The sequence below is a fragment of the Pollachius pollachius genome (assembly GCF_949987615.1).
Source record: "Pollachius pollachius genome assembly, chromosome: 1".
Lineage (NCBI taxonomy): Eukaryota > Metazoa > Chordata > Actinopteri > Gadiformes > Gadidae > Pollachius > Pollachius pollachius.
Window position 1 is genome coordinate 12,491,350 of NC_136934.1, and position 20,152 is coordinate 12,511,501.

At 43.1% G+C, this 20,152-nt stretch overlaps 1 protein-coding gene across 1 annotated transcript; it reads right to left on the reverse strand.

The window, feature by feature from the left end:
- Window positions 1–389: 389 nt before the first annotated feature.
- On the reverse strand, window positions 390–14,624 carry tars1 (threonyl-tRNA synthetase 1). Its single transcript, XM_079757269.1, has 19 exons — window positions 14,489–14,624; window positions 14,081–14,158; window positions 13,691–13,881; window positions 13,141–13,264; window positions 12,277–12,401; window positions 9,818–9,935; window positions 9,364–9,428; window positions 8,906–8,984; window positions 8,399–8,545; window positions 7,872–7,970; window positions 7,374–7,540; window positions 6,875–7,037; window positions 4,573–4,710; window positions 3,961–4,038; window positions 3,533–3,633; window positions 2,993–3,097; window positions 2,526–2,598; window positions 1,444–1,558; window positions 390–1,077 (listed from the first exon to the last, which is right to left on the reverse strand). The coding sequence occupies exons 1-19, from the start codon at window positions 14,546–14,548 to the stop codon at window positions 929–931; spliced, it is 2,175 nt and encodes a 724-aa protein (XP_079613395.1). The 5' UTR covers window positions 14,549–14,624; the 3' UTR covers window positions 390–928.
- Window positions 14,625–20,152: the final 5,528 nt, after the last annotated feature.

Consider the following 20,152-nt stretch of genomic DNA (forward strand, 5'->3'; position numbering starts at 1 on the left):
CCAGTCAACCCAGAAGCCTATTATTCAACTATAATTCATTATATATTCGTTTTTGATTCATTGTCGTAAGAAGTTTGATATATATTTGTCTATTGTGTAATACCTTTTTATGGACTGTGAAGGCAAAGTCAAATTTCCTGAGATGTCCAAAAAAGACCATCCATCTTCTAAATAGGCCCACAGGCCTAATAACTGCAAATAATTTGATATAAATTGGTTCTTGTTGGACGTAATGAAAACAAATGGTTGGGAACGCTGATATAGAGGCAACGTGACACACATAGGGGAGACTCTGCACCATGATTCTTTAGGCTTCAGGCTAAATCTCAAACTAATTTCATAGATTTGATTTGTGCAACAGAAAAAAATTGCAGCCAGCCAACACTCACTAAAGGTAAAATGGTTTAATTGTATCAAAAGTATAACTTGTGTACAATTCCCTGAAGAGGTGACATATAAACGGTCATTAAGTCCACATGACACACCATCGTATTTATAATCCTGATTTATGCAACAGTTAGGAGCTAACGGTTTCATAAAGCTCTTAACAGTTAGGAGCTTTATGAAACAGTTAGACAAGCACAAGTTTAATTATATCTTCATTGTACAGAACGATTGTGTAAAGCTGCTAAATGTGTTTGTATTCGCAAGCAGAGCGATATTTTCATTGCAGTTCATTGCATGAAGGCGATGACATTGGAGTGGCATTGACGTTCATGTGGCATACAGACAGGGAGAAACTGAAATTTCATCACAGATGTTTTCCATAGAAAATGTGATTGAATCATTCAAGACCAGGCAACCGTTTGTTCCTTTAACCCCACTCCCCGACAGTTTTCCAGACCTAAATGACCCCAAAAAGCTGAAGTTTAGGATTAATCCAAAAAAAAAAAAAAATTATTGAAGAAATAAAATGCTTCAAGGCTCCTCAGAATTCCTCCTCGGCGTTCCGACTCCGGGAAGATTTGAGCTCCAGAAGGCGGTCCAGGCAGTCCTTCACGCTGCGTTCGCCATGGACCTTGTTGTCGCGGGTGCGCACGTTCACCGTGTCGCTGGTCCTCTCCTTCTCTCCCACCACTTCAACCCCACAAGTAGGGCAGCGACGCGAGGAAGGACGGGGAAAAAAAGGTAATTGGTTAGCGGTTGTGATGGTGCAGACACACGATACAGAAAAAGTGAGAAATAGAGAGAGTGGCAGACAGGGAGAGAGCTGTAGAGAGCTGTAGACGGAGACAGATAAATAGGGGGGGGAGAGAGACACAGAGGGGAGAGAGAGAGGGGATGAGTGGAGGGGGGGGAAGAGAAAGACAGAGAGGGAGCAAGAGAGATACAGAGACAGATTGGGGGGAAGAGAGACTTGAAAGAAGAAGAGAGAGTGCGAGTGGGCGAGTTAGGACAGAAACAGAAGAGAGGTAAACCGGAGACAGAGTGATTGTGACTGACCCAGGATGAAGTTGTACTGGGCCAGCTGTGCGTTGCGTATCTTTTTGTTCAGTGTGCAGCCGGGGTCCACATCCACGTCAGTCATGAGCCCGGCGCCATGGAACTCCTTCTGGACCTGCCACACACACACACACACACACACACACACACACACACACACACACACACACACACACACACACACACACACACACAGTATCTCATTATACACCATCGCTAAACCCACGCATGCTAAACTACAACGACGCACCGATGACTATAAAAAGGAGGAGGCGTAGAAGAAGACGTCTCCAGCCTATTAGAGCAGACATATTCTCTCTTGTTTTTGTAAGCGCGTCCTTCTTCTCGTCTTGAGAGCCGAGACGATCAGATGCGGGGAATCGGGGCACCTTGCGTCTGGAGCGCCGTCCCTGAGGACCGGAGACGGCGCCGCGCTGCATCTTAAAGAGACATGCTCTTCACGCGGCCCTCATTGTTGGCTCCCTGTAAAGGCAATTCCGTTTGGCAGCGCGACCTTATTTCCCAGCGCGCCGCCGCAGCCTCGAATTCAATCCCGATTCCCCCCCCCCCACCGGAACACTCTTCCCACCCCCCACCGGGGGGGGGGATGGGGTAGGTGCGTTTGAGGTTGGAGGGTATTGGGATTGAACCCACACGCCATCCCGACCCCTCTTCCCAATCCCCCTACCCGACCCCTCTTCCCAATCCCCCTACCCAACCCCTCTTCCCAATCCCCCTACCCGACCCCTCTCCCCAATCCCCCTACCCGACCCCTCTTCCCAATCCCCCTACCCGACCCCTCTTCCCAATCCCCCTACCCGACCCCTCTTCCCAATCCCCCTACCCGACCCCTCTTCCCGATCCCCCACCCGGCCCCTATTCCGGCACCCCACCCCTGGGTTCATCGTCACCTCCTGGTTGTGGTTCTTTTTGGATTTTTGCGTTCCCGTCGAGCGCTGTTCGTTTGAATTCATCCGGAGCGCATTTGTTACACAAAACGTCCAGAGAAATGACACAACTAATTCCAACTTCAGCAGGGTGTTTTTATGGTGGAGCCCTGACATTGGGGCGGCCTTGTTTACCTTCTGGGCGTACTCCTCGCAGGTGGGTCCCACGGGTACGACCATGACTTGGCGGGGAGAGAGCCACAGAGGCCTGTGGTGGGAGACAAAGACCACATTTACATTCAGCGTCTTGGGCGCCGCGGCCCAGACAAGATGGCGTCCGCGGGGAGCTCAAGTGTTTACGCCGGCAACAAAAAGAACAGCCCTCTGATTTGTTTATGTTGCTTAAATATGGAGATTATAACCAGGCGTTTTTTCATTGTCGTTTAAGGAAAAAAAACAAAAATGGGTTTTAACCCGCTGCAACGAAACAAACAGTGCATTCCCAGGGTGGAATTTGTAATAAAGTCAACAAGAGCGCTTTGAGGTCCTCCCGTAGCGTCCCCCCCCGCATGAATAATAAGCGAGCGTTGGTGTTAACCCGATACACAAATCTGCATAAAATACATAGAAAAAACACAATGGCGGTGATTAGTGATGCGAACCATTTGCCGCCGTAGTTCTCCGTCAGAATAGCAATCATCCTCTCGACGGACCCCAGGACGGCTCGGTGGATGATGACCGGCCTCTTCTTGTCATCGCCATCGTGGCTGCACAACAAACAGGAACAGCGGCCGCGGTGAATGGGGGGAAAAAAGGGCAGAATAGGAGAGGGATACAATATGTGCAACACATGGGAACCGTAACACAATAAGTACCATAAATAAATCACAGACACAGTTACTTCTGGTAATACCAACTGTCACGGTTTACCGCAGGGGTGTGTGTGTGTGTGTGTGTGTGTGTGTGTGTGTGTGTGTGTGTGTGTGTGTGTGTGTGTGTGTGTGTGTGTGTGTGTGTGTGTGTGTGCGCCATGTGTCATACTGCAGCATGCCAATCTAATTCATGGCCACTGCGACACCATGAACACCTCACACTGAATCATCAAGGCTATCTTTATACATCTCTATCGAATCTGTGTGAGGTGGCTGGCATCCTCGGGGGGGGGGGGGGGGGGGGGGCAGAGAAAATATGCAGTGTTGTACCTGACGAAGCTCAGGTTGAAGCGGATCGGCAGCTGGAAGTCCAGCTGGATGGTGGCGCACTGGTGGTAGCGGCCGATCGCGTCTTTGATCTCGATGTCAATCTGCAAGCGAAATAGAAAGAGGGAAAGATGAGAAAAATGACAGTTTGGATCCTTCCATATGCTTCAGTGCGATTGCCGTCTTTTGAGGCTTTAGTGGGGTTGCTGTTTTTGAGTCTTTAGTGGGGTTGCTTTTTTTTTTGACAGAATTGGCATTGCTGATTTTTGAGGCGTTAGTTGAGCTGCTGTTTTTGAGGCCTTAGTGGGGCAGCTGTTTTTTGGGGCCTTAGTGGGGTTTCTGTTTTTGAGGCATCAGTGGGGTGGCGGTTTCTGAGACATAATTGGGATTTCTGTGTTTGATGCATAAGTGGCGTGGCTGTTTTGGTGTACCTTTGGTCCGTAGAAGGCACCGTCGCCTGGGTTGAGAATCCACTTCTCACCAAACTCGATCAGGCTGTTCTCCAGTTGCTGCAAAGATTTAACAATTGTTATCGACAAGTGACCAAACTCTTTGCAATGCATAACGATTTCTTCGTACTTCTTCAACCGAACACACTGTTCACAGAACACATTTGCATTTCTAGGAGAGAGAAAATATAAATTGCAATAATAGTGTTTATTCTCAATGTTATAATTGTAGTAAATCTGCAGAAAATCGATATGTTTGAACGGCAAATCGCATGCAGCCGATTGAAAGAACGCCTGGAGACAAATTAACAATACAATACATATTCTATCATTATTATGTTTTCAATTTGTAGCATCAGTCAGAGCATGTCTACAACGCTACAGCGGTAGTTAGTCAAGCTTGGCTTGCGTTTACCTTTGAATAATTAAAGTCGAGCTAAATTAATACTTGCTTATAAATATTTGTCGTAATTCCACCCACGAGACTTCGAAACCGGCTCTTCGCCTTGCAAAAGCCTAGCGAGGCGAAGCTAGAGAGCGACCCACAATCCGAATCAAAAAGGAGAATGACCTCTTTATGGATCCTCTGCTCACCTTCTCTGCCCTGTCCCAGACCTCGGGCTCCCCCAGGAACTTCTCAGGCCGAGTGCTGAGCTTCAGCTTGAAGGTGAAGCCAAACACTTGGTACACGGTGCGCAGGAAGTCCAGGCAGCCCTTGATCTCCTCCTCGATCTGAGGACGAATCACACCGAGACGTCACCCTTCATGTGGCTCGGTGGAGGGCAAGAGAGCTTAGGGGATGGCAGGGTGTTCCTACTCCCAGCGAGAAAGGGTTCTGGGTTCAATTCCCATCATGTCCACAGTGCACCTATAGGCATCCTTGAGGAAGATGCACTTACACATACCTGCTCATTATAATGTGTATGCTTTTCACCGTTAGTCTCTCTGGATAAAAGCCTCTGCTAAATAAGCTCGGAAGAGAAAAAGTGACGGTAAACACTGGAAAACTTTCTGTTTTTAAACTGCATGTCGCTGCTACATCGTGCTCAGGGGCTGCAAGCCATTAGGCTCCAACCTTTCATACTCTTCGTACACATGCGGCGAGGAACCCACGTTTCCATCTAGGGACATAATGTGTCTGTCATCCGACTCTAAACACATCATTAGGAAGACAATTGTCATTGCTGTAACCTTTTCAAACCAACGCAGACCGTGAACTGCATGTCATTTAGAGGCAGCTTGCGCAACTTAAATTTGGAACAGACGAGTAATTGTACCGTCTAACTGCTGACATTACTGACACAGTGTGTGCGTGTGTGTGTGGGGGTGTGATTGTATGTGCATTTGCGCTGCCTCCAATTGGGAAGACAACTCTTCACGTTTGTATGCCAGTGAAAAGACAGCAGCAATTTACGAAGGTGACAAATCCAAAATGGATTTCTTTTTTTGCATTGACTGTCAGACGAGCCTAATTACAATTATTGTTGGACGTAATTTCCAGAAAAAAGATAAGACTACAAAGTAGAAAGGATATTTTGAGATACTCCAGCTACAGAATTCTATAAAAATGACACCCTCTAACAACCTAGAGTAACAACCCTGCAATATCTTTGTTAATCTTATTTTATACATTTCCCTGCCATTTTTGTTATGTACTTCTCCCCTGTGATATTGATTCACCTTTATGAGCCGTTTATAATTAAAAATGTTGGTATTTGATTGAAGCGTTTCCTTCCAGCAGAGGTAAAAAATCCAAAGACCTGAAAAATTAGGGTGCTTTCACACCTCTGCCATGTGATTCCAACCCTGGAGCGTTTCCCCCAATAGTACCGTTTGTTTACGATGGTGCGAACTCTCACTTGAGCTCCGGTACGGTCAAACAAACAAACTCTAGACAACTTGAAAACTGGGGACTTGTTCTGCTTTAAATTTAACTCTGGTTGAGGTGGCTTGAGGTGTGAACGTGATCCGACACAACTATAGGATGCGCATCAAACAACAATGCATTGTGGGTTGAATATACACTTCTCCTACAAACTGGGGCAGTATATACGGGAACTTTCATTTTCAAACGAGAGACGGTTTGATGTGGTGCAATCAGGAGTTGAAAGCACTCATCGAAATATGGTTGAACGACTATATAAAGCAATGTTGTGGTCTCTCACAATAACACTGAGGTTTCTAAATTATTCAGTGACTGAATAGGGGAAATGGGGTTATTTTTATTTGAAGGGACAAACAAAGAAAAAATGAAAAAAAACAAGGCCGTACAAAGTTGTTGTTGCTGCGCTATTATTGTCCGCAACAAAGAGGCGCAAGTATCCCGTGTAGTTTCGCTCCAACAAACGATGGAACCCTTCGAAATCCTGACATGGGTTTACATCAACTGTTTGCCTGACAAAGCCCAGCCCCGTCAACGCCAACCGCACCAAATGAAAATGAGGCAACAAAGCGTTGTCTTTGCCCCTGAACTGGGCCGAGTCTACCTGAACGATTAATCGATTTCAAATCGACATTGCGATGTTATAGAACGCGATTTGCAAATTGCAACAATTTTTTTTTATATTCAATACAATTCAATAGTTAAATAAAGATGTTATAATATCAATTCATGCATCAATTCATCTGCACACATAGGCCTGGCCTAAAGGAAAGAGCAGTTTATATGTTGACTGCTGCCAATGTCGTGTTGGTCATACTATAGAATGATTTACTGCTTGTGTTTAGTGAATAATACAGAACATAAGGAAGTTTAAAAAGAAAAATCGCATTCTAAATTGCAATCTAGTTCAATGCAATATATATTGCTCGAAACAATCGCAATTGGATTATTTCCCCAAACCGTGCAGCCCTAGTGCTGGGCCTGTGTGAGGGCGCCCCATCAGAGAGGTCTTACCTGGTCCATGGTGCAGAAGATATGGGCGTCGTCCTGCTGGAAGCGGCGCACGCGGGTCAGGCCGGTCAGCGCGCCGGACAGCTCGTTCCGGTGCAGCACCCCGAAGTCGGCTAGGCGGAGGGGCAGCTCCCTCCAGGAGCGTGGCCGGTGGTCGAACATCAGACTGGGGGGGGAGACAAGCGTTTAAAATGAAATCCTTCAAAAACAGAACAACACGGAACCGACCCTTTGAAGAACATTGCTTTGGGGGGAAAAAAAAAAAATCGGGAAATCTGGTGATTGGTCCCCGAATATGACTCGAAATGATTATCATCATCCTCATCATTAGTATAATTGTCATTATGCATGTATAATAACATTATTTTACGATTAACTTACGTACTAGAACATATCCCCCAAAAAACGCAAACATTTTGAGAAAAAAATTTAAATACATTTCCTTGGCGATGTGTAGATCGCTACGTGGCTATCAGTGACTCATCTGGCTGCCTTGCTTTACCAGTGTCCGGGGCAGTTCATGGGCTTGAGGGCGTAGGTTTCCTTCTCCACCTCGAAGGAGAACATGTTCTCGCTGTAGTGCTGCCAGTGGCCGGAGGTCTGCCACAGCTTGCTGTTGTAAATGTTGGGCGTGACTACTTCCTGGAAGCCCCTCTTCTTGTACTCACTCTGCCAATGGTGGAAAAGGGTGTGTTATTCAAAAAGATAAATGGGAGAGATATTCAGGTTTTCTATGAAATATTGTTATATCATTTCCAGGTCCAGACTTTACTTGGACTACATTACAATATAACTGAGTACATTTAAGGAACTTGTCAAGACCTCTCTTGCAGAGTGAAATGCAAAGTGAACTGCCAACAGTAATGCATGATCTTTCATCGTACCCGTTACTGAATAAAGAATAAGAAAAGTCACACTGGTTTTCAAAGGAGAGCGCCAATGCCAATGGAACCAATGTTTCTCCATTTCCACCTAGTGTGCGCGGCAAGCTCGGACTCACTCGGATGAACTGGACCAGGGTGTTGTAGATGAAGGCCCCTTTGGGCAGGAAGAAGCAGCTCCCCGGGCTCAGGTCGTGGAAGAAGAAGAGGTCCTGTTCCTAAAGAGAAGACACGCAGGACACGTCACCTTCATTTCCCCTTTTTGCAACTCGCATCCATTCGTAGGTTGACTAGCACAGAGAGACCCGGTTGGGCAAAGTAACCACCTGAACAGAATCATGAATGTGTTAACATAACCATGGGCAGTTGAAGAAGTGAACTAACATGCGGTAACATGGATCAACAGTTTGTTACTAGGTGTTGTAACCTGGTTGCGCACTCTGGGGGAAAACAAGGCTGTATAATTGGGGTTTGATGTTTACATGGCGGTTAGGAAACCTGGTTACTGCGTTCCTTACAAGGTTCCTGTGGGAATCTTAACACACTGCATGTAATTGGAGTGTGAAATGACCTTCTCGTCCACAACACTGTGGCACAGTGCCTACACATGACAATGAAAGGGAATGGGATAAACAGTGCACCATACCCGCCCCAGTTTGCGGTGGTCCCGGTTCTTGGCCTCCTCCTGGAACTGCTCCCACTCCTTGAGCAGCTTGGTGTCCGGGAAGGAGATCCCATAGATCCTCTGCAGGGTCTCCATGTCCGCCTTCCCCTCCCAGTATGTGGAGGAGCTCTGGAGAACCAGGGTACACATTTATAGCGGCCATTCTCAGGACATAAATACCAATCCTTTTATCCTGCGTATTAGGTACTGTTGGTACGATTTGAGAGATGGGAAGAGAGAGTGGAGCAGTAAAGATTAACATTTTGAATGTAGAACGCCAACAGTATGTCCCTCTCCCTCCCTGCCCATGTTCCTCCGCCAGTGAGAGGGTGTTGCATTTCATTCACCTGTTATTGACAGGCAAGATGGATTTACCTCTTACCTGCAGCACCTTTAACTGTATAATACATTTAGTTTACATCTGGTGTGTAATCAATGACATAGTGCTACACCTCTTACACATCGGAAGGAAATAAATGTTGCGTTTACCTTGTGGATTTTCAGGGCTTTAATCTTGCCAGTGTGTCGCACGTGCGGGCCTCGGCAAAGGTCGATGAGAGGACCACACCTACAACACACACACACACACAGGATACCCACTTAACAAGGTGAACTGGAATGGAACTGGTTCAGGGGGATCTTTGAAGAGTGCAGGGTTGGGTGAGTGTCAGTAATTATTATTATGCTAATTAAACCTTACAAAAACGAAACTTCACATAATAATCCCTGAACTGCGAAAAAGGGCTGGTAAATGCAAAAAGAAAAGAAGCAAACCGGAGTTCATGTCAGGTCAATAATATCCTACTTAAAACTTTATTTCGAACAAGGGCTATTCTAGAAGTAAAACCCAATCATTTCCTAAGCATGAATAAATGAATGACGATGGAGAAAGCACTTCAATTTCACAAAGCATGTAGATATTCAAAAAGGCTAGGGTGTGGACTAACCTATAAACAGTGGTGGTTGGAGTGGTGACTTTTTCGTTGAGGATACGACACTTGAACTTGTTGTACTGTTGAGCGAGGGAGTGATGAAAACAGAAAGTAGCTTGAGAAAGCAAAGCAAAAGTCGCTGTGCACAGAGAGGATGTTTGCAGAAGAGTGCGTGTATGCCGGTCGAATCAATAAATAAATATAAATAGAAAATATGTAACGTATTTATTCATCTGGTCACCATGGTCATTTATAGACTAATAATTAATTTATACTTCAACAAATGGGATGTAGATTATGTTCTATTTTTTATTCTTATGTATGCATACTCTGTGGTAAAGCACATTGCATAGCCATCAATGTTTTAAATCCATAATATAAATAAACCTGCCTTTCCTTTGTGCTTACTTGTGCATAGCCCAGATTGTGGGAATAGCGTACTCTTGCTTCGTCAAACGTGCACACTGACCTTAAACATATCCAACAGGGTCTCCTTCTTAATCTCCAGCCTCTCAAACGGCTGCTTCTCCTTGATGATCTTCTTGCACAGGTTCTCCAGCCCCGGGAAGTCATTGCTTGAAACTCCTCTGCAAGGGGAACAGTTTAGATGAGCTTCTGCATTCAAACTAGTAACAAAAGGGCGAGAGAAAAAGAGAGAAATCCCTTGTGATAGAGATTTCTCTTTTACCTCTCGGCCAGTGGCGGTGGGTCAATAGAGGGCGCTAGGGCGCCGCCCCTCCGTGAAATATTCACTTGAATATATCTCCCAACTATTAATCAACTATTATCAATACGAAATAAATCAACAAAAATACATAGCGTTTATCCTCGTTTAATCGTGCGAGATACTTGTCACTGCCAGCAACCATTTAAATGCGTCTGAACGTCAATGATTTTGGGCTAGGCTAGTTATTGGTCATTCGAAATAAAGCCCTCCTCCAAGTCAGGGGCGCCGGCCACGTTGAAGTCAATGTACGCTCGCTAACTTTTTGCTGTCTATCAAGCAGAGACAGCTTTTCATTGGCGCAAGAAAATTCGCCCTCGGGTCGCACCAGCGTGCGCCCCAGGCCAATGGTATCGCTTTTCATTTTTGTTATCACCACATGATTGGACAATTCAGCGAATCAATCAAATAGGCTACCTCCCTCAGCAGCATTCATGCAACACAACTACATGTAGAGAAGAGATAGATCGCTAACTAGCAGAGAGTTGTAAGCACTGTCCACCCTTTACAGTGGAGGAATTGGACTCCCCAAGCAATGTTATACTTAAAAGGAGCAAGTAAGTTACATATTCATTTAGTCTTTCGGCCTGTAGCATATAAATACAATTAAGCAACTGTCCCATATTTCTAACTGCATTTGAAGTAGACATTGAGACTCAGACAGTCAGGATGTAGGCTATGAATCTGAATGAATAGTAGGTGATAGGTAATAGGTAGTGGCCATCCCCAAAATGCATCAAATCTATTAAATTCAATTTTTTATAGACAGGGGGTCTGGGGGACCCCAGACCCCCTGTCTATTACTGTGCCCCACCAACATTTTTGATCACCAGCCGCCACTGCTCTCATCCGAAGAGAGAAATCTCTCTTGATGGAGAGAGAAATCTCTATAAATGGATATGTCCCTCTATCGGTCCTATCGCTGTTTTACCTCACGGCAGTATTTTAAGTCAGTTGGACCTTGCTTTACGTTCACTATACATGCTCGACGATTACAAAAACAAACACAGGAGCACAACAGGCAACGAAAATCGACCCCCCGCAACAGTCCGAGACGGAACCAGAGTCAAAGGATGCAATCTACGTTCAAGGGAAGTGATGAAATGAAAAGCAAAGCTCAAACGAGAAAGGTTGTCTATATCGCACAGCCGTAAGTTAGGTTACGGTATGTTTACGTTTATTTAGGATTTTACTGTACAACAACACTCTTGGGTCGTCTCAAAGTTGTGGAGTATCGCCATGAAAACATCCCATGATGCATTCTGATGTACAAGTCCTAAAAGCATGCCTAGTCCATCTACATTAATTGAGTCTGCAGCAGTTTCAGGAGCTGACAACATGCAGTCATAAGCTTTGTCACAAAGGCGAAGTCTGCAAGCTTGCAGAACTTCAGAAATGGAAAGAGTGAAAGGTTGTGATCTACATTCAAGTGATGAAAAGAAAAGCAAATCTCAAACGAGTTTGAAAGAGTCTTTCATGTGCGAATAGATGGAACTCCGTCCAATAACTTTGCAAACGTGAGTTTGTGAAGTCTGACTATCCACTGCCTGGGAAGGAAAAAACTGCCAAATCCGTCTCAGAGGGTGTATCTGTTTCGGCCACCGATTCTTAGCAGCCTCCTTCCACTAGTTATATTTATTGAAATAATACATTTAAAAAAATCTGATTTCCGAGTTGAGGGCTTATGCAATTTCAAAATGACATTGCGTAAGTCTTTTGCAAAGTCAAAATGACACTGTACATTGCTAGCTAAAAGCGTCCCACGGTTGCATTAGCATAAAATGACAATAAGGCGATTTCGAAATTAATTAGACAGCAATCTTAAGCGCGCCTCGGAGTGGAAACGCACCCCCTCTAGAGCAAGGTCAAACAAATTACATGTTTTTCTGTGAATATTCTTAAGATTTTCTCTGGAACATTCTGGACCATTTTTTATTCTAGTAATATGCTTCAATAAAGTGCAATAATAATCCCCTCGTTTGAAGCATCATGGCCAAGCTTACAAATGAAAGACTGTTGACTGAATGATCATGCCAATTAAAAAATACAAATCCAGTTTGACAACGCGAATTTCATGTAAAATATCCACGACTTGACGACCGGCCCTATTAGCGTAATACACAGAAAGAAAAACAATCACATTTAAAAAACAACTGATCAAGCAGCAAAACACCCAATCCCAAGGCCTCCCCTCTGGGACTTACTCGCTGTTTTCAAGGAACATGTCGTAGTAGAAGCCACTCTCAATGGGAGGCCCGTAACAAAGACAGCCCCCGTACACCCTCTCCATGGCTTCTCCCATGATGTGGGCACTGGAATGCCAGTAGACCTGCGGGAATGCAGAAAAAACCACGGATGTCCAAGAGCAAAGAAGCATCTGTTCCATTATTTATTAATTGCGTTTTAATTTCATGGCCTTACTGATATAGAAAACAATGAATTCTATCCTGCTTTTTATTCCCGGAAGCGAAGACGCTGTGCGTGTTTGCTAGACAGTTGGTGTGAAAGTGTTTTCTCATGCCCAAGACAAAGTTAAACTCTCACACCACCCTAGTTGTTAAGGGAGAATAACAAACCACATCCTGGGCTTGGTTGCCAAAAATGCTGGCAACCACGTCTCACTATTATAATGCTCTCATCAAGGAGTGAGCGTTTGCACATTATTGTTGTTTATTATTAAATGGGGTCTACTCTGGTTTCAGGACACAGCTGTACCTGCATCCCATCATTAATGAACAGCTACATGACTCCATTATTTTTGCAAGGTGACGCAGTTTCAAGGGCCTTGAAGCAAATCATTTCAGAATGCGTAATGTACATTTTGGAATGCAGTTAAACTATTTTATAGTTTAACTGTGTTAGTGATAAGGATGAACTGTCGACCCTGTCTACGACACTATCTCCGGCAACGTTGCCCGGTAATGCGATGCTGATGCAACATTGCTCCTGAGGCTTGGATGAACTGCAAATGAACCCAATATTTAAGCCGTAACTTCTTTTGTATCTTCATACTGCGTCTGCTATTTAATACTACTAATATTATGAGTAATATTGTCAAAGAGTCTTACCGCCTGGGCCTCGTCATCATCAAACTTTAGCAGCTGTAGGCTACAATCCTCCTCCAATGGTCTATCCAGATCCCAGACGCTGTTGTTCACTTTAGCAATTACAGTGTTGTCAGCAAGACCTTGACTGAAGGAAAAAAAATTACGTAAATAAAAATGACATTGAGTGTAATCCATTTGTAAGGACTTTTCCTTTCGAATAACAAACTCAAAAGAAAGTTGTGTGTGTGTCTGTGTGTGTGTGTTGTTTAACCAACCAAATTTACTATTAGAAAATAAACCAATTATAAGAAATGCGGGGGCTGGTGGCGAAATCCACAATCTCATTGTCTGATGGGGAAGAACATTGATCCCAAAGACAGCATTGGAGCCCTCAAGTTGTACTTGTTGAGCCATGACGAAAGAACAACAGTGAATAAGGTTTAAACTTGCAAAACATGTCCCAAACTGACCTAATACCAGAGGCCACTTGATAGGGGGTGGTCTTGTTGAGCCATGACGAAAGAACAACAGTGAATAAGGTTTAAACTTGCAAAACATGTCCCAAACTGACCTAATACCAGCGGCCACTTGATAGGGGGTGGTCTTCCAGGATTCACCATCCACCACTTTACCATCGGGCAGGGTCACCTTGATGGGCTTGCTGTCGCTCTCAGCCCTCTGGGCCTGCAGCGCGTCGTGCTCAGCTTTAAGCGTTGTGTAGAGAGAAAGACGCTCCTCAATGTACGATGGTGGAGGGGAGAGCTGAAACACAACACATGCAGCATGATGATGAGGAAAACATGGTTGAACATCAGTGTGCCCGTGTGCGTGTGCGTGTAACTGTGGCTGTGTTTGTGTCTCATTGTATGACAATACTCTCCTATACTGCCCTTCTGTATGCTACACTTTTGTCATTATACATGAATGACAAAAGTGATTAGAAATTATGAATGAAACTCACCTCCCCCTTTGCAGCAGACTCTCCTGCACCACCTTTAGCCTTCTTCTTCGATCCGTCTTTGCCACCGCCAGCTCCTTTCTGGCAAGGTAAAAATAAATCGATTAACACAGAATATGTAATCACATAATGTGAATGCAACGATAACTTGCAAACGTTTTCGAGCCATTATGTAGCTGTAAAATCTGTTGGATTTCAGAAACGAAAGCGGTCCATAGAGGTCCTTTTATATGGGCTTTATCGGAACCTGTCTTGTGGTTTCTGGAAGTGTAAAATTGAGAATTGAGCTTAATATTCTAGCTAGCTACAGTAGCTAACGCAAGGCTGTGACAGCATGAAGCTGACAGATTGCTAATAGTTACGCTAGCTGCTAAACAAGTTAGGTCATTATAATGCTATTTGAATAATCACCTTTTTCCCTTCGTCTACTTGCATTTCGCTCATTTTGTCCACCACACTATCATCGGCCATTCCAACCCAAAACGATTTTCGGCAGAGATAACTTCAAGGTAAACGTGTCTGCTATTGTGACTTCTCAGGAGCCGGCTGGCTAGTGACGTGCCCGGAAATTGCAGAAATCTGATGCAACGTTGCTTTAGAGGGGCGTGGCCAAGTAACTATTCATTAGATAGATATGACTTATAATATTTCTTCCAAAAAGTCTCCGCATACTTTTTTCTTCTTTCCTCTTTATATGAAAGAGAGCAACGCATCAGAGCAAGGTATATAAACAATATAGGAATTATTCAACTTGATCTATAATCAAATCTACCCATATTTGATTTGATAGATCTATATTTTATTTGTTTCACAAGCAAACCTAAAAAAATATACATAATTTAGTTGCTATGACTTTAAAAGATCACAATAAAATGTTCTCGTATTTAATGTCATAGGACCGTGTTTCATACACAAACCTATGAAGGTAAATTCCTGTAAGGTTAACCATTAGAAAAGCTAATTAAGGCCTACAATACATTTAAGTTGCATTACTTCATAACTTTTCAGTAAAATCGAATAGTAATAATCTATATTTAATAATCAAAATAATATTTGCTGTGAGTAGAGGAATGGGCCATGAATAACTGTATCAAAGGTCAGACATCAGCTGTATTAATTAGTGGAATACCAATGGGAAATGTTAGGTTGTTTATTTTAATTATTTATTTGACAGGGACAGTGCATATTAATAAACATTTCTGTAAATATGCCAGATTTAGCCAGAAGTCTAGTTTCCATCTGCAGTCCTTGGCCAGATGTAACAATAGGCTCCCAAAAAGCAAATAACAAGCAAATAACAGGAAGAAAAAAAGAGAACATATAAAAGCAACAGATAAAACATTAATTATAACCACATACAAGTATTCAGTAGCTCAAGCATTAAAATGCATAAAGCATGCAGGACAAACAAGAGTCAGCATCAGACAAATACAAGATAAAAAAGGTAGACTAGGACTTATAGCAACATCAGATGTGTTAGACATCGAGGCAGTAAGCCCCCCAAAGCAGACAGTACATGCACAACAAACAAACAAAAAGTCGGCATGCAACAAAGCAAGCATAGAAAGTAAGTTGCAAGACGCAGGACAAATTCACAGACACGCTGACACAAGGAGGCAAGAGCAGGCGGGTCAAGTTTATTGCTGGCAGGTCACATTATCAATGAACCACTGTTTCAAATTGGAACTAAATGACTGATATGTGTTTAGGTCTCTGATACATGTTGGGATGTTATTCCATTCACGTGAGGCTGCAACAGAGAAGGCTGACTGACTGAAGGCCCTTTTCCTAAATGGAATAATGCAGTCCCCTCTCGTGACACCTCTTGTGATCCGATGTTGATTTGTTCTAATGTTAACAAATTCTCTGAGTGGAGGAGGGGCCATGCCATGTATGACTTTGTAAAAGAGACATGCAATTTTGTGCTTAATCATGTTTTCCCAGCTCAGTAGATTGTATTTTCTTAAAATTGCACAGTGATGGAATTGTCTTGTTTTTTTGTCCATAACTTTCAGTGTTTGTTTGTTATTATATATATTTATTATAGTTATTGCTTCAATTATATTGCTATAGTAAGTTATGTGCAATAATATTATAAAGAATAAGGATTCTACAGTTACAATCTATATTTGCTGTGAGAGTGGAGTGGATCACCCAGAACTAATAAGCACAATATTATGTGATAGCATATGAATAATTGAATTCAAAGTGAGATCTATCAATTTGAGGAGTAGGTTTACAGCGGAGCACCAAACTGAATCCATAAACCTTCAAAGAAAACACATCCCCTTATACCACTGTTACTGATGACTATTTGACTATTTTTAATAATGTAATTAAAAAATATATCTTTTTTTTAATTACAGCCATGTGAATAATATTGAGAAAACCGAGTTTTGATCCTGGATGTAGGCCTTTTGGTTTGGTAGGTTCGTAGGCTGCAAAATACTAGAAAATAGACTCTGTAAACTGCTTACCGTAGTAACCTGATGAAGGCGCAGAGCTCCACTGGAATTCAGTGGACCTGGTAGCAAAATACATGGGACTTGTGCATCCTCAACATCTAAACAGAGCAGTTCTGGCAACTGGAAGGATTGTTATCCGCATGCGCATCTCAAAATATTATAAGACGTTTTGTACTCAAAATGATAAATATAGGGCAACCACTGCCAGCCCCTACTTATAATCCTATCCCAAAGTATTTGTATGTGATTGTAAGGGGAGACATCTTTATTGATTGCCTACCTTCGAAGGAGATGATGAATTAATCATGTTCACAAACCACTCATTTAATTGCATACAGTGTTTTCCTTATTATCTAAGTGGTGGTGACCATTAGTTTGACAAACTATGAAGGAGCAATCTGCTTCCTGACTGCTCCCTTCTTTAGCAGGGAGAGGATTTTCTTATTGTTTTCGTCCACTTTCTTCCCGACACAATTTGCCCGGAAAGCACGTGCATTTCAATTACTGCCTGGATGTGGTTTTTAAACTTCTGACCCTCTCCTAGGGAATAAAGCAGAGGCTCTGGCAAATCCTGCTCCTGTGCTGTTCATTGGCTTGTTGTGAGCAGAGCAGGCTGATGAATAATTAACCTCCAAGCACTTGAAAAGTCAGCGGCACCATGTTCTATTTCTTGGCACTGCATAAAAAAAACCTGAACATTGTTGGAGTGCCAGAATGGCATGCACAACGTTTGGAAAATTAGGGATTCGGTATGGTTTGTTTTATTAATGAACGCAAAAAAAATGACAAAAGCTAAATCTGTTGCCAAAGGAACTCAAATTAAAAAGGTCACTTGTGTTTTGTGTTTGATTTCTTCACCCCATTGAGAAAGATGCAGGTAATTTTTCAAAATCAGCTTCTAATTCCCTTATTTTAGTTCTTGGTGGCAAGGGCATCCAGAAGCAATTTCCGAGTAATTGGATAAAATAGATCAATTATGATTAGAAAAAAAGCTATAAATTGGATTATATTACACTTTACACTTGTTAAGCAGGTTGTATGCAAATGATAATCAAATCCATTTAGGAAGTTACCTTTCTAATCCTGTAAACAGTGTAATACATTTAAAGGATTAAAAAAGACAAATGAGACTGCGAAACAGAGTGACAGATGGAGCAGTGACAAATGATACAGATTACAAAGATGGAAATAACAATAGTCAAATCCTCCATGAGTCTAAATAGGCAATGAATGCAGATGAATTGGTCTGATTCCCAGATGTATGCCTTCAATATGGGCTGAATGGTTGCAGATTCCGCTTATGGATTCTGTGCAGAGTGTTTAAGAAGTAGTGCTTTGTGAGTGCTTGACTATGCGATCCAAAGGAAGCCTTGCCAAGAGATGGGTGAATTCTGGTTGAATCATCCATTTCCTACATTATTTGAATACCTTACATGTTTTACACCGCCAGCCATTGGGTGTCAGTAGAGACATCCCCTTCACCAGTACATCCAAGGCTGCGTCTACAATACAGCAAGGTTTTATGCAGCTGACCCCCAGCTAGTCTGCAATACCCACCCACACAGATACACACACACACACACCACACACATGCACATAACGACCACACACAGACATACACATAAACCCCCACACACACGTGCACGTGCACACACACACACACACACACACACACACACACACACACACACACACACACGCACACACACACACACACACAAACACACACACACACACACACACATCAACGCACACACACACACACATAAGAACCACACACACACACATACATAAAACTTATAAGCACACACACATGTAAGCACCCCCACACACAAACACACACTTATAAGAACACACACATGCAAGCACCCACACCCAGCCACTCACAATGACACACTGACAGACACACAGACACCCTTCAACACAGTGGCTACTGTCACCTTGTTCACTGAAGTTTTCATATGGATAGCAGCGACCCCTGCCTCCACTGTCTCTCTGCTCCGCACGCAAAGAAAACCATCTTCTCTCCAAATCCTTCTCAATATTTTATCCTTCATCCATACCAAATTCACTTGGTTCTATTTATTCATATATTAATTATAGTCTTTGTGCATTAGCGTGGCTTACAGTTTTGAAGATGTTGATAAATGTCAGATTTGGTGGTGGTTGAAGTAGTTTAGTAAATAAAGTATGTATAGATGTATAGATATTATATATGTAAAATACTTGGTCTGAATTGACTGTTGACAAAAATCTATGTTTTGTGGCGTAGATGGCTGTTGAAGTAAAGCAGAGTTCTGCAAAGTAACCTTTTCCGGACACACAGGATCTCCTCAGGTTAAATCCCCCAGAGCGACCTCATCAACCTTGGATTGCTATCTCCACTATCAGTGGACGAATCAAGATGGTCTGAAGATGACATTCTCTCCTCAGCAAATGAGGATGGCGTAATGTGTGTCACACCAGCCATCCAATATCGCAGGTCAGTAAATAGCGAAGAAACCCTTCCCACACACGCACACACACACACACACACACACACACACACACACACACACACACACACGCACACATAAACATGCACGCACACAAACACACAACCTCCATCGCAGCCCCGTTCAGTTTAATGCAACGTTTGGATTATAGCTGGACTGCTGAGCATTGACTTTTTTAATGCTCTCCAAAAATCGGTGAAACCCGGTCGAGGAAAAGGGCGAAAGGGAGGGACTGTCAGAGCCCAGACTGAACCCAGGGGTGTCTAGTTAACGAGACACCCCTGGTCACTAACTAGTGTGAAAGGACTATCGCTGTAATGTTCTCACTTGCCCTTGCCTCTCTCCAACCACCTGTAAGCCCAGACACAATAATGTTGATGAGGAAATATGATATGTCCATTTATACTCTCCTTTTGTCTATGACCAACAGGATACAGGGTCAGCTTAGCTCAGGAGGTGGAGCAGTTCTCTTGTAACCCGAAAAGTTGCTAGTTCGATCCCCGGCTCCTCCTAGCTGAGTGTTGATGTGTCCCTGAGCAAGACACATAACCCTAACTGCTCCTGAGGAGCTGGCTGTCGCCTTGCATGGTTCGGTGTGTCAATGTGTGTATTAACCGATTGCTTTGGATAAAAGCTTCTGATGCTGTAATTGTAATTGATACATATTCTATATTTCCCATTTATACCTTCCCTGGAACCGCAGATGGTGTTTTATTTGTATATTTTTGCTATTCTTGCAAATTCTTGCCTTATTTGTGCCCTTATCTGAGAATCTTTTTAATAACTTCAAATCTTCTTGCTAATGCATTCTACATTTTGGTCGTTTGCCACACAAGTTATTTGAAAAATATCTATAGGAGGTTTTGTGAAGTGAAGTACTTACCAATTCAAATGCTCATATTTGCATATTTTTCTTCCAGATATATGCTCTCAGAGGGCCTCTTTTTCTATGTGCATAAGCTCGTGCTTTAGCTTTAAGCACTACTGTGTCTAACGCCTTTTGCAAAATGCTCCTTATAGAAATATGATAACGTGAAAGGCAAAAACAACTGCTGTGCGATTCAATTATCTCAATTCACAGGTCCTTGACCCTTGACTGTGGAGCTAAACCAAAC

Bases quoted from the DNA above. Each gene is read 5' to 3' on its own strand.
- tars1 (XM_079757269.1), bottom strand. From the start codon at position 14,548: ATGGCCGATGATAGTGTGGTGGACAAAATGAGCGAAATGCAAGTAGAC. The intron at 9,429-9,817 runs GTCAGTGTGCAC...CTCGCTCAACAG, and splicing joins CCCTGTTGGATATGTTTAAG to TACAACAAGTTCAAGTGTCG. The intron at 2,599-2,992 runs GTTCGCATCACT...CTCCCACCACAG, and splicing joins GAGAACTACGGCGGCAAATG to GCCTCTGTGGCTCTCTCCCC.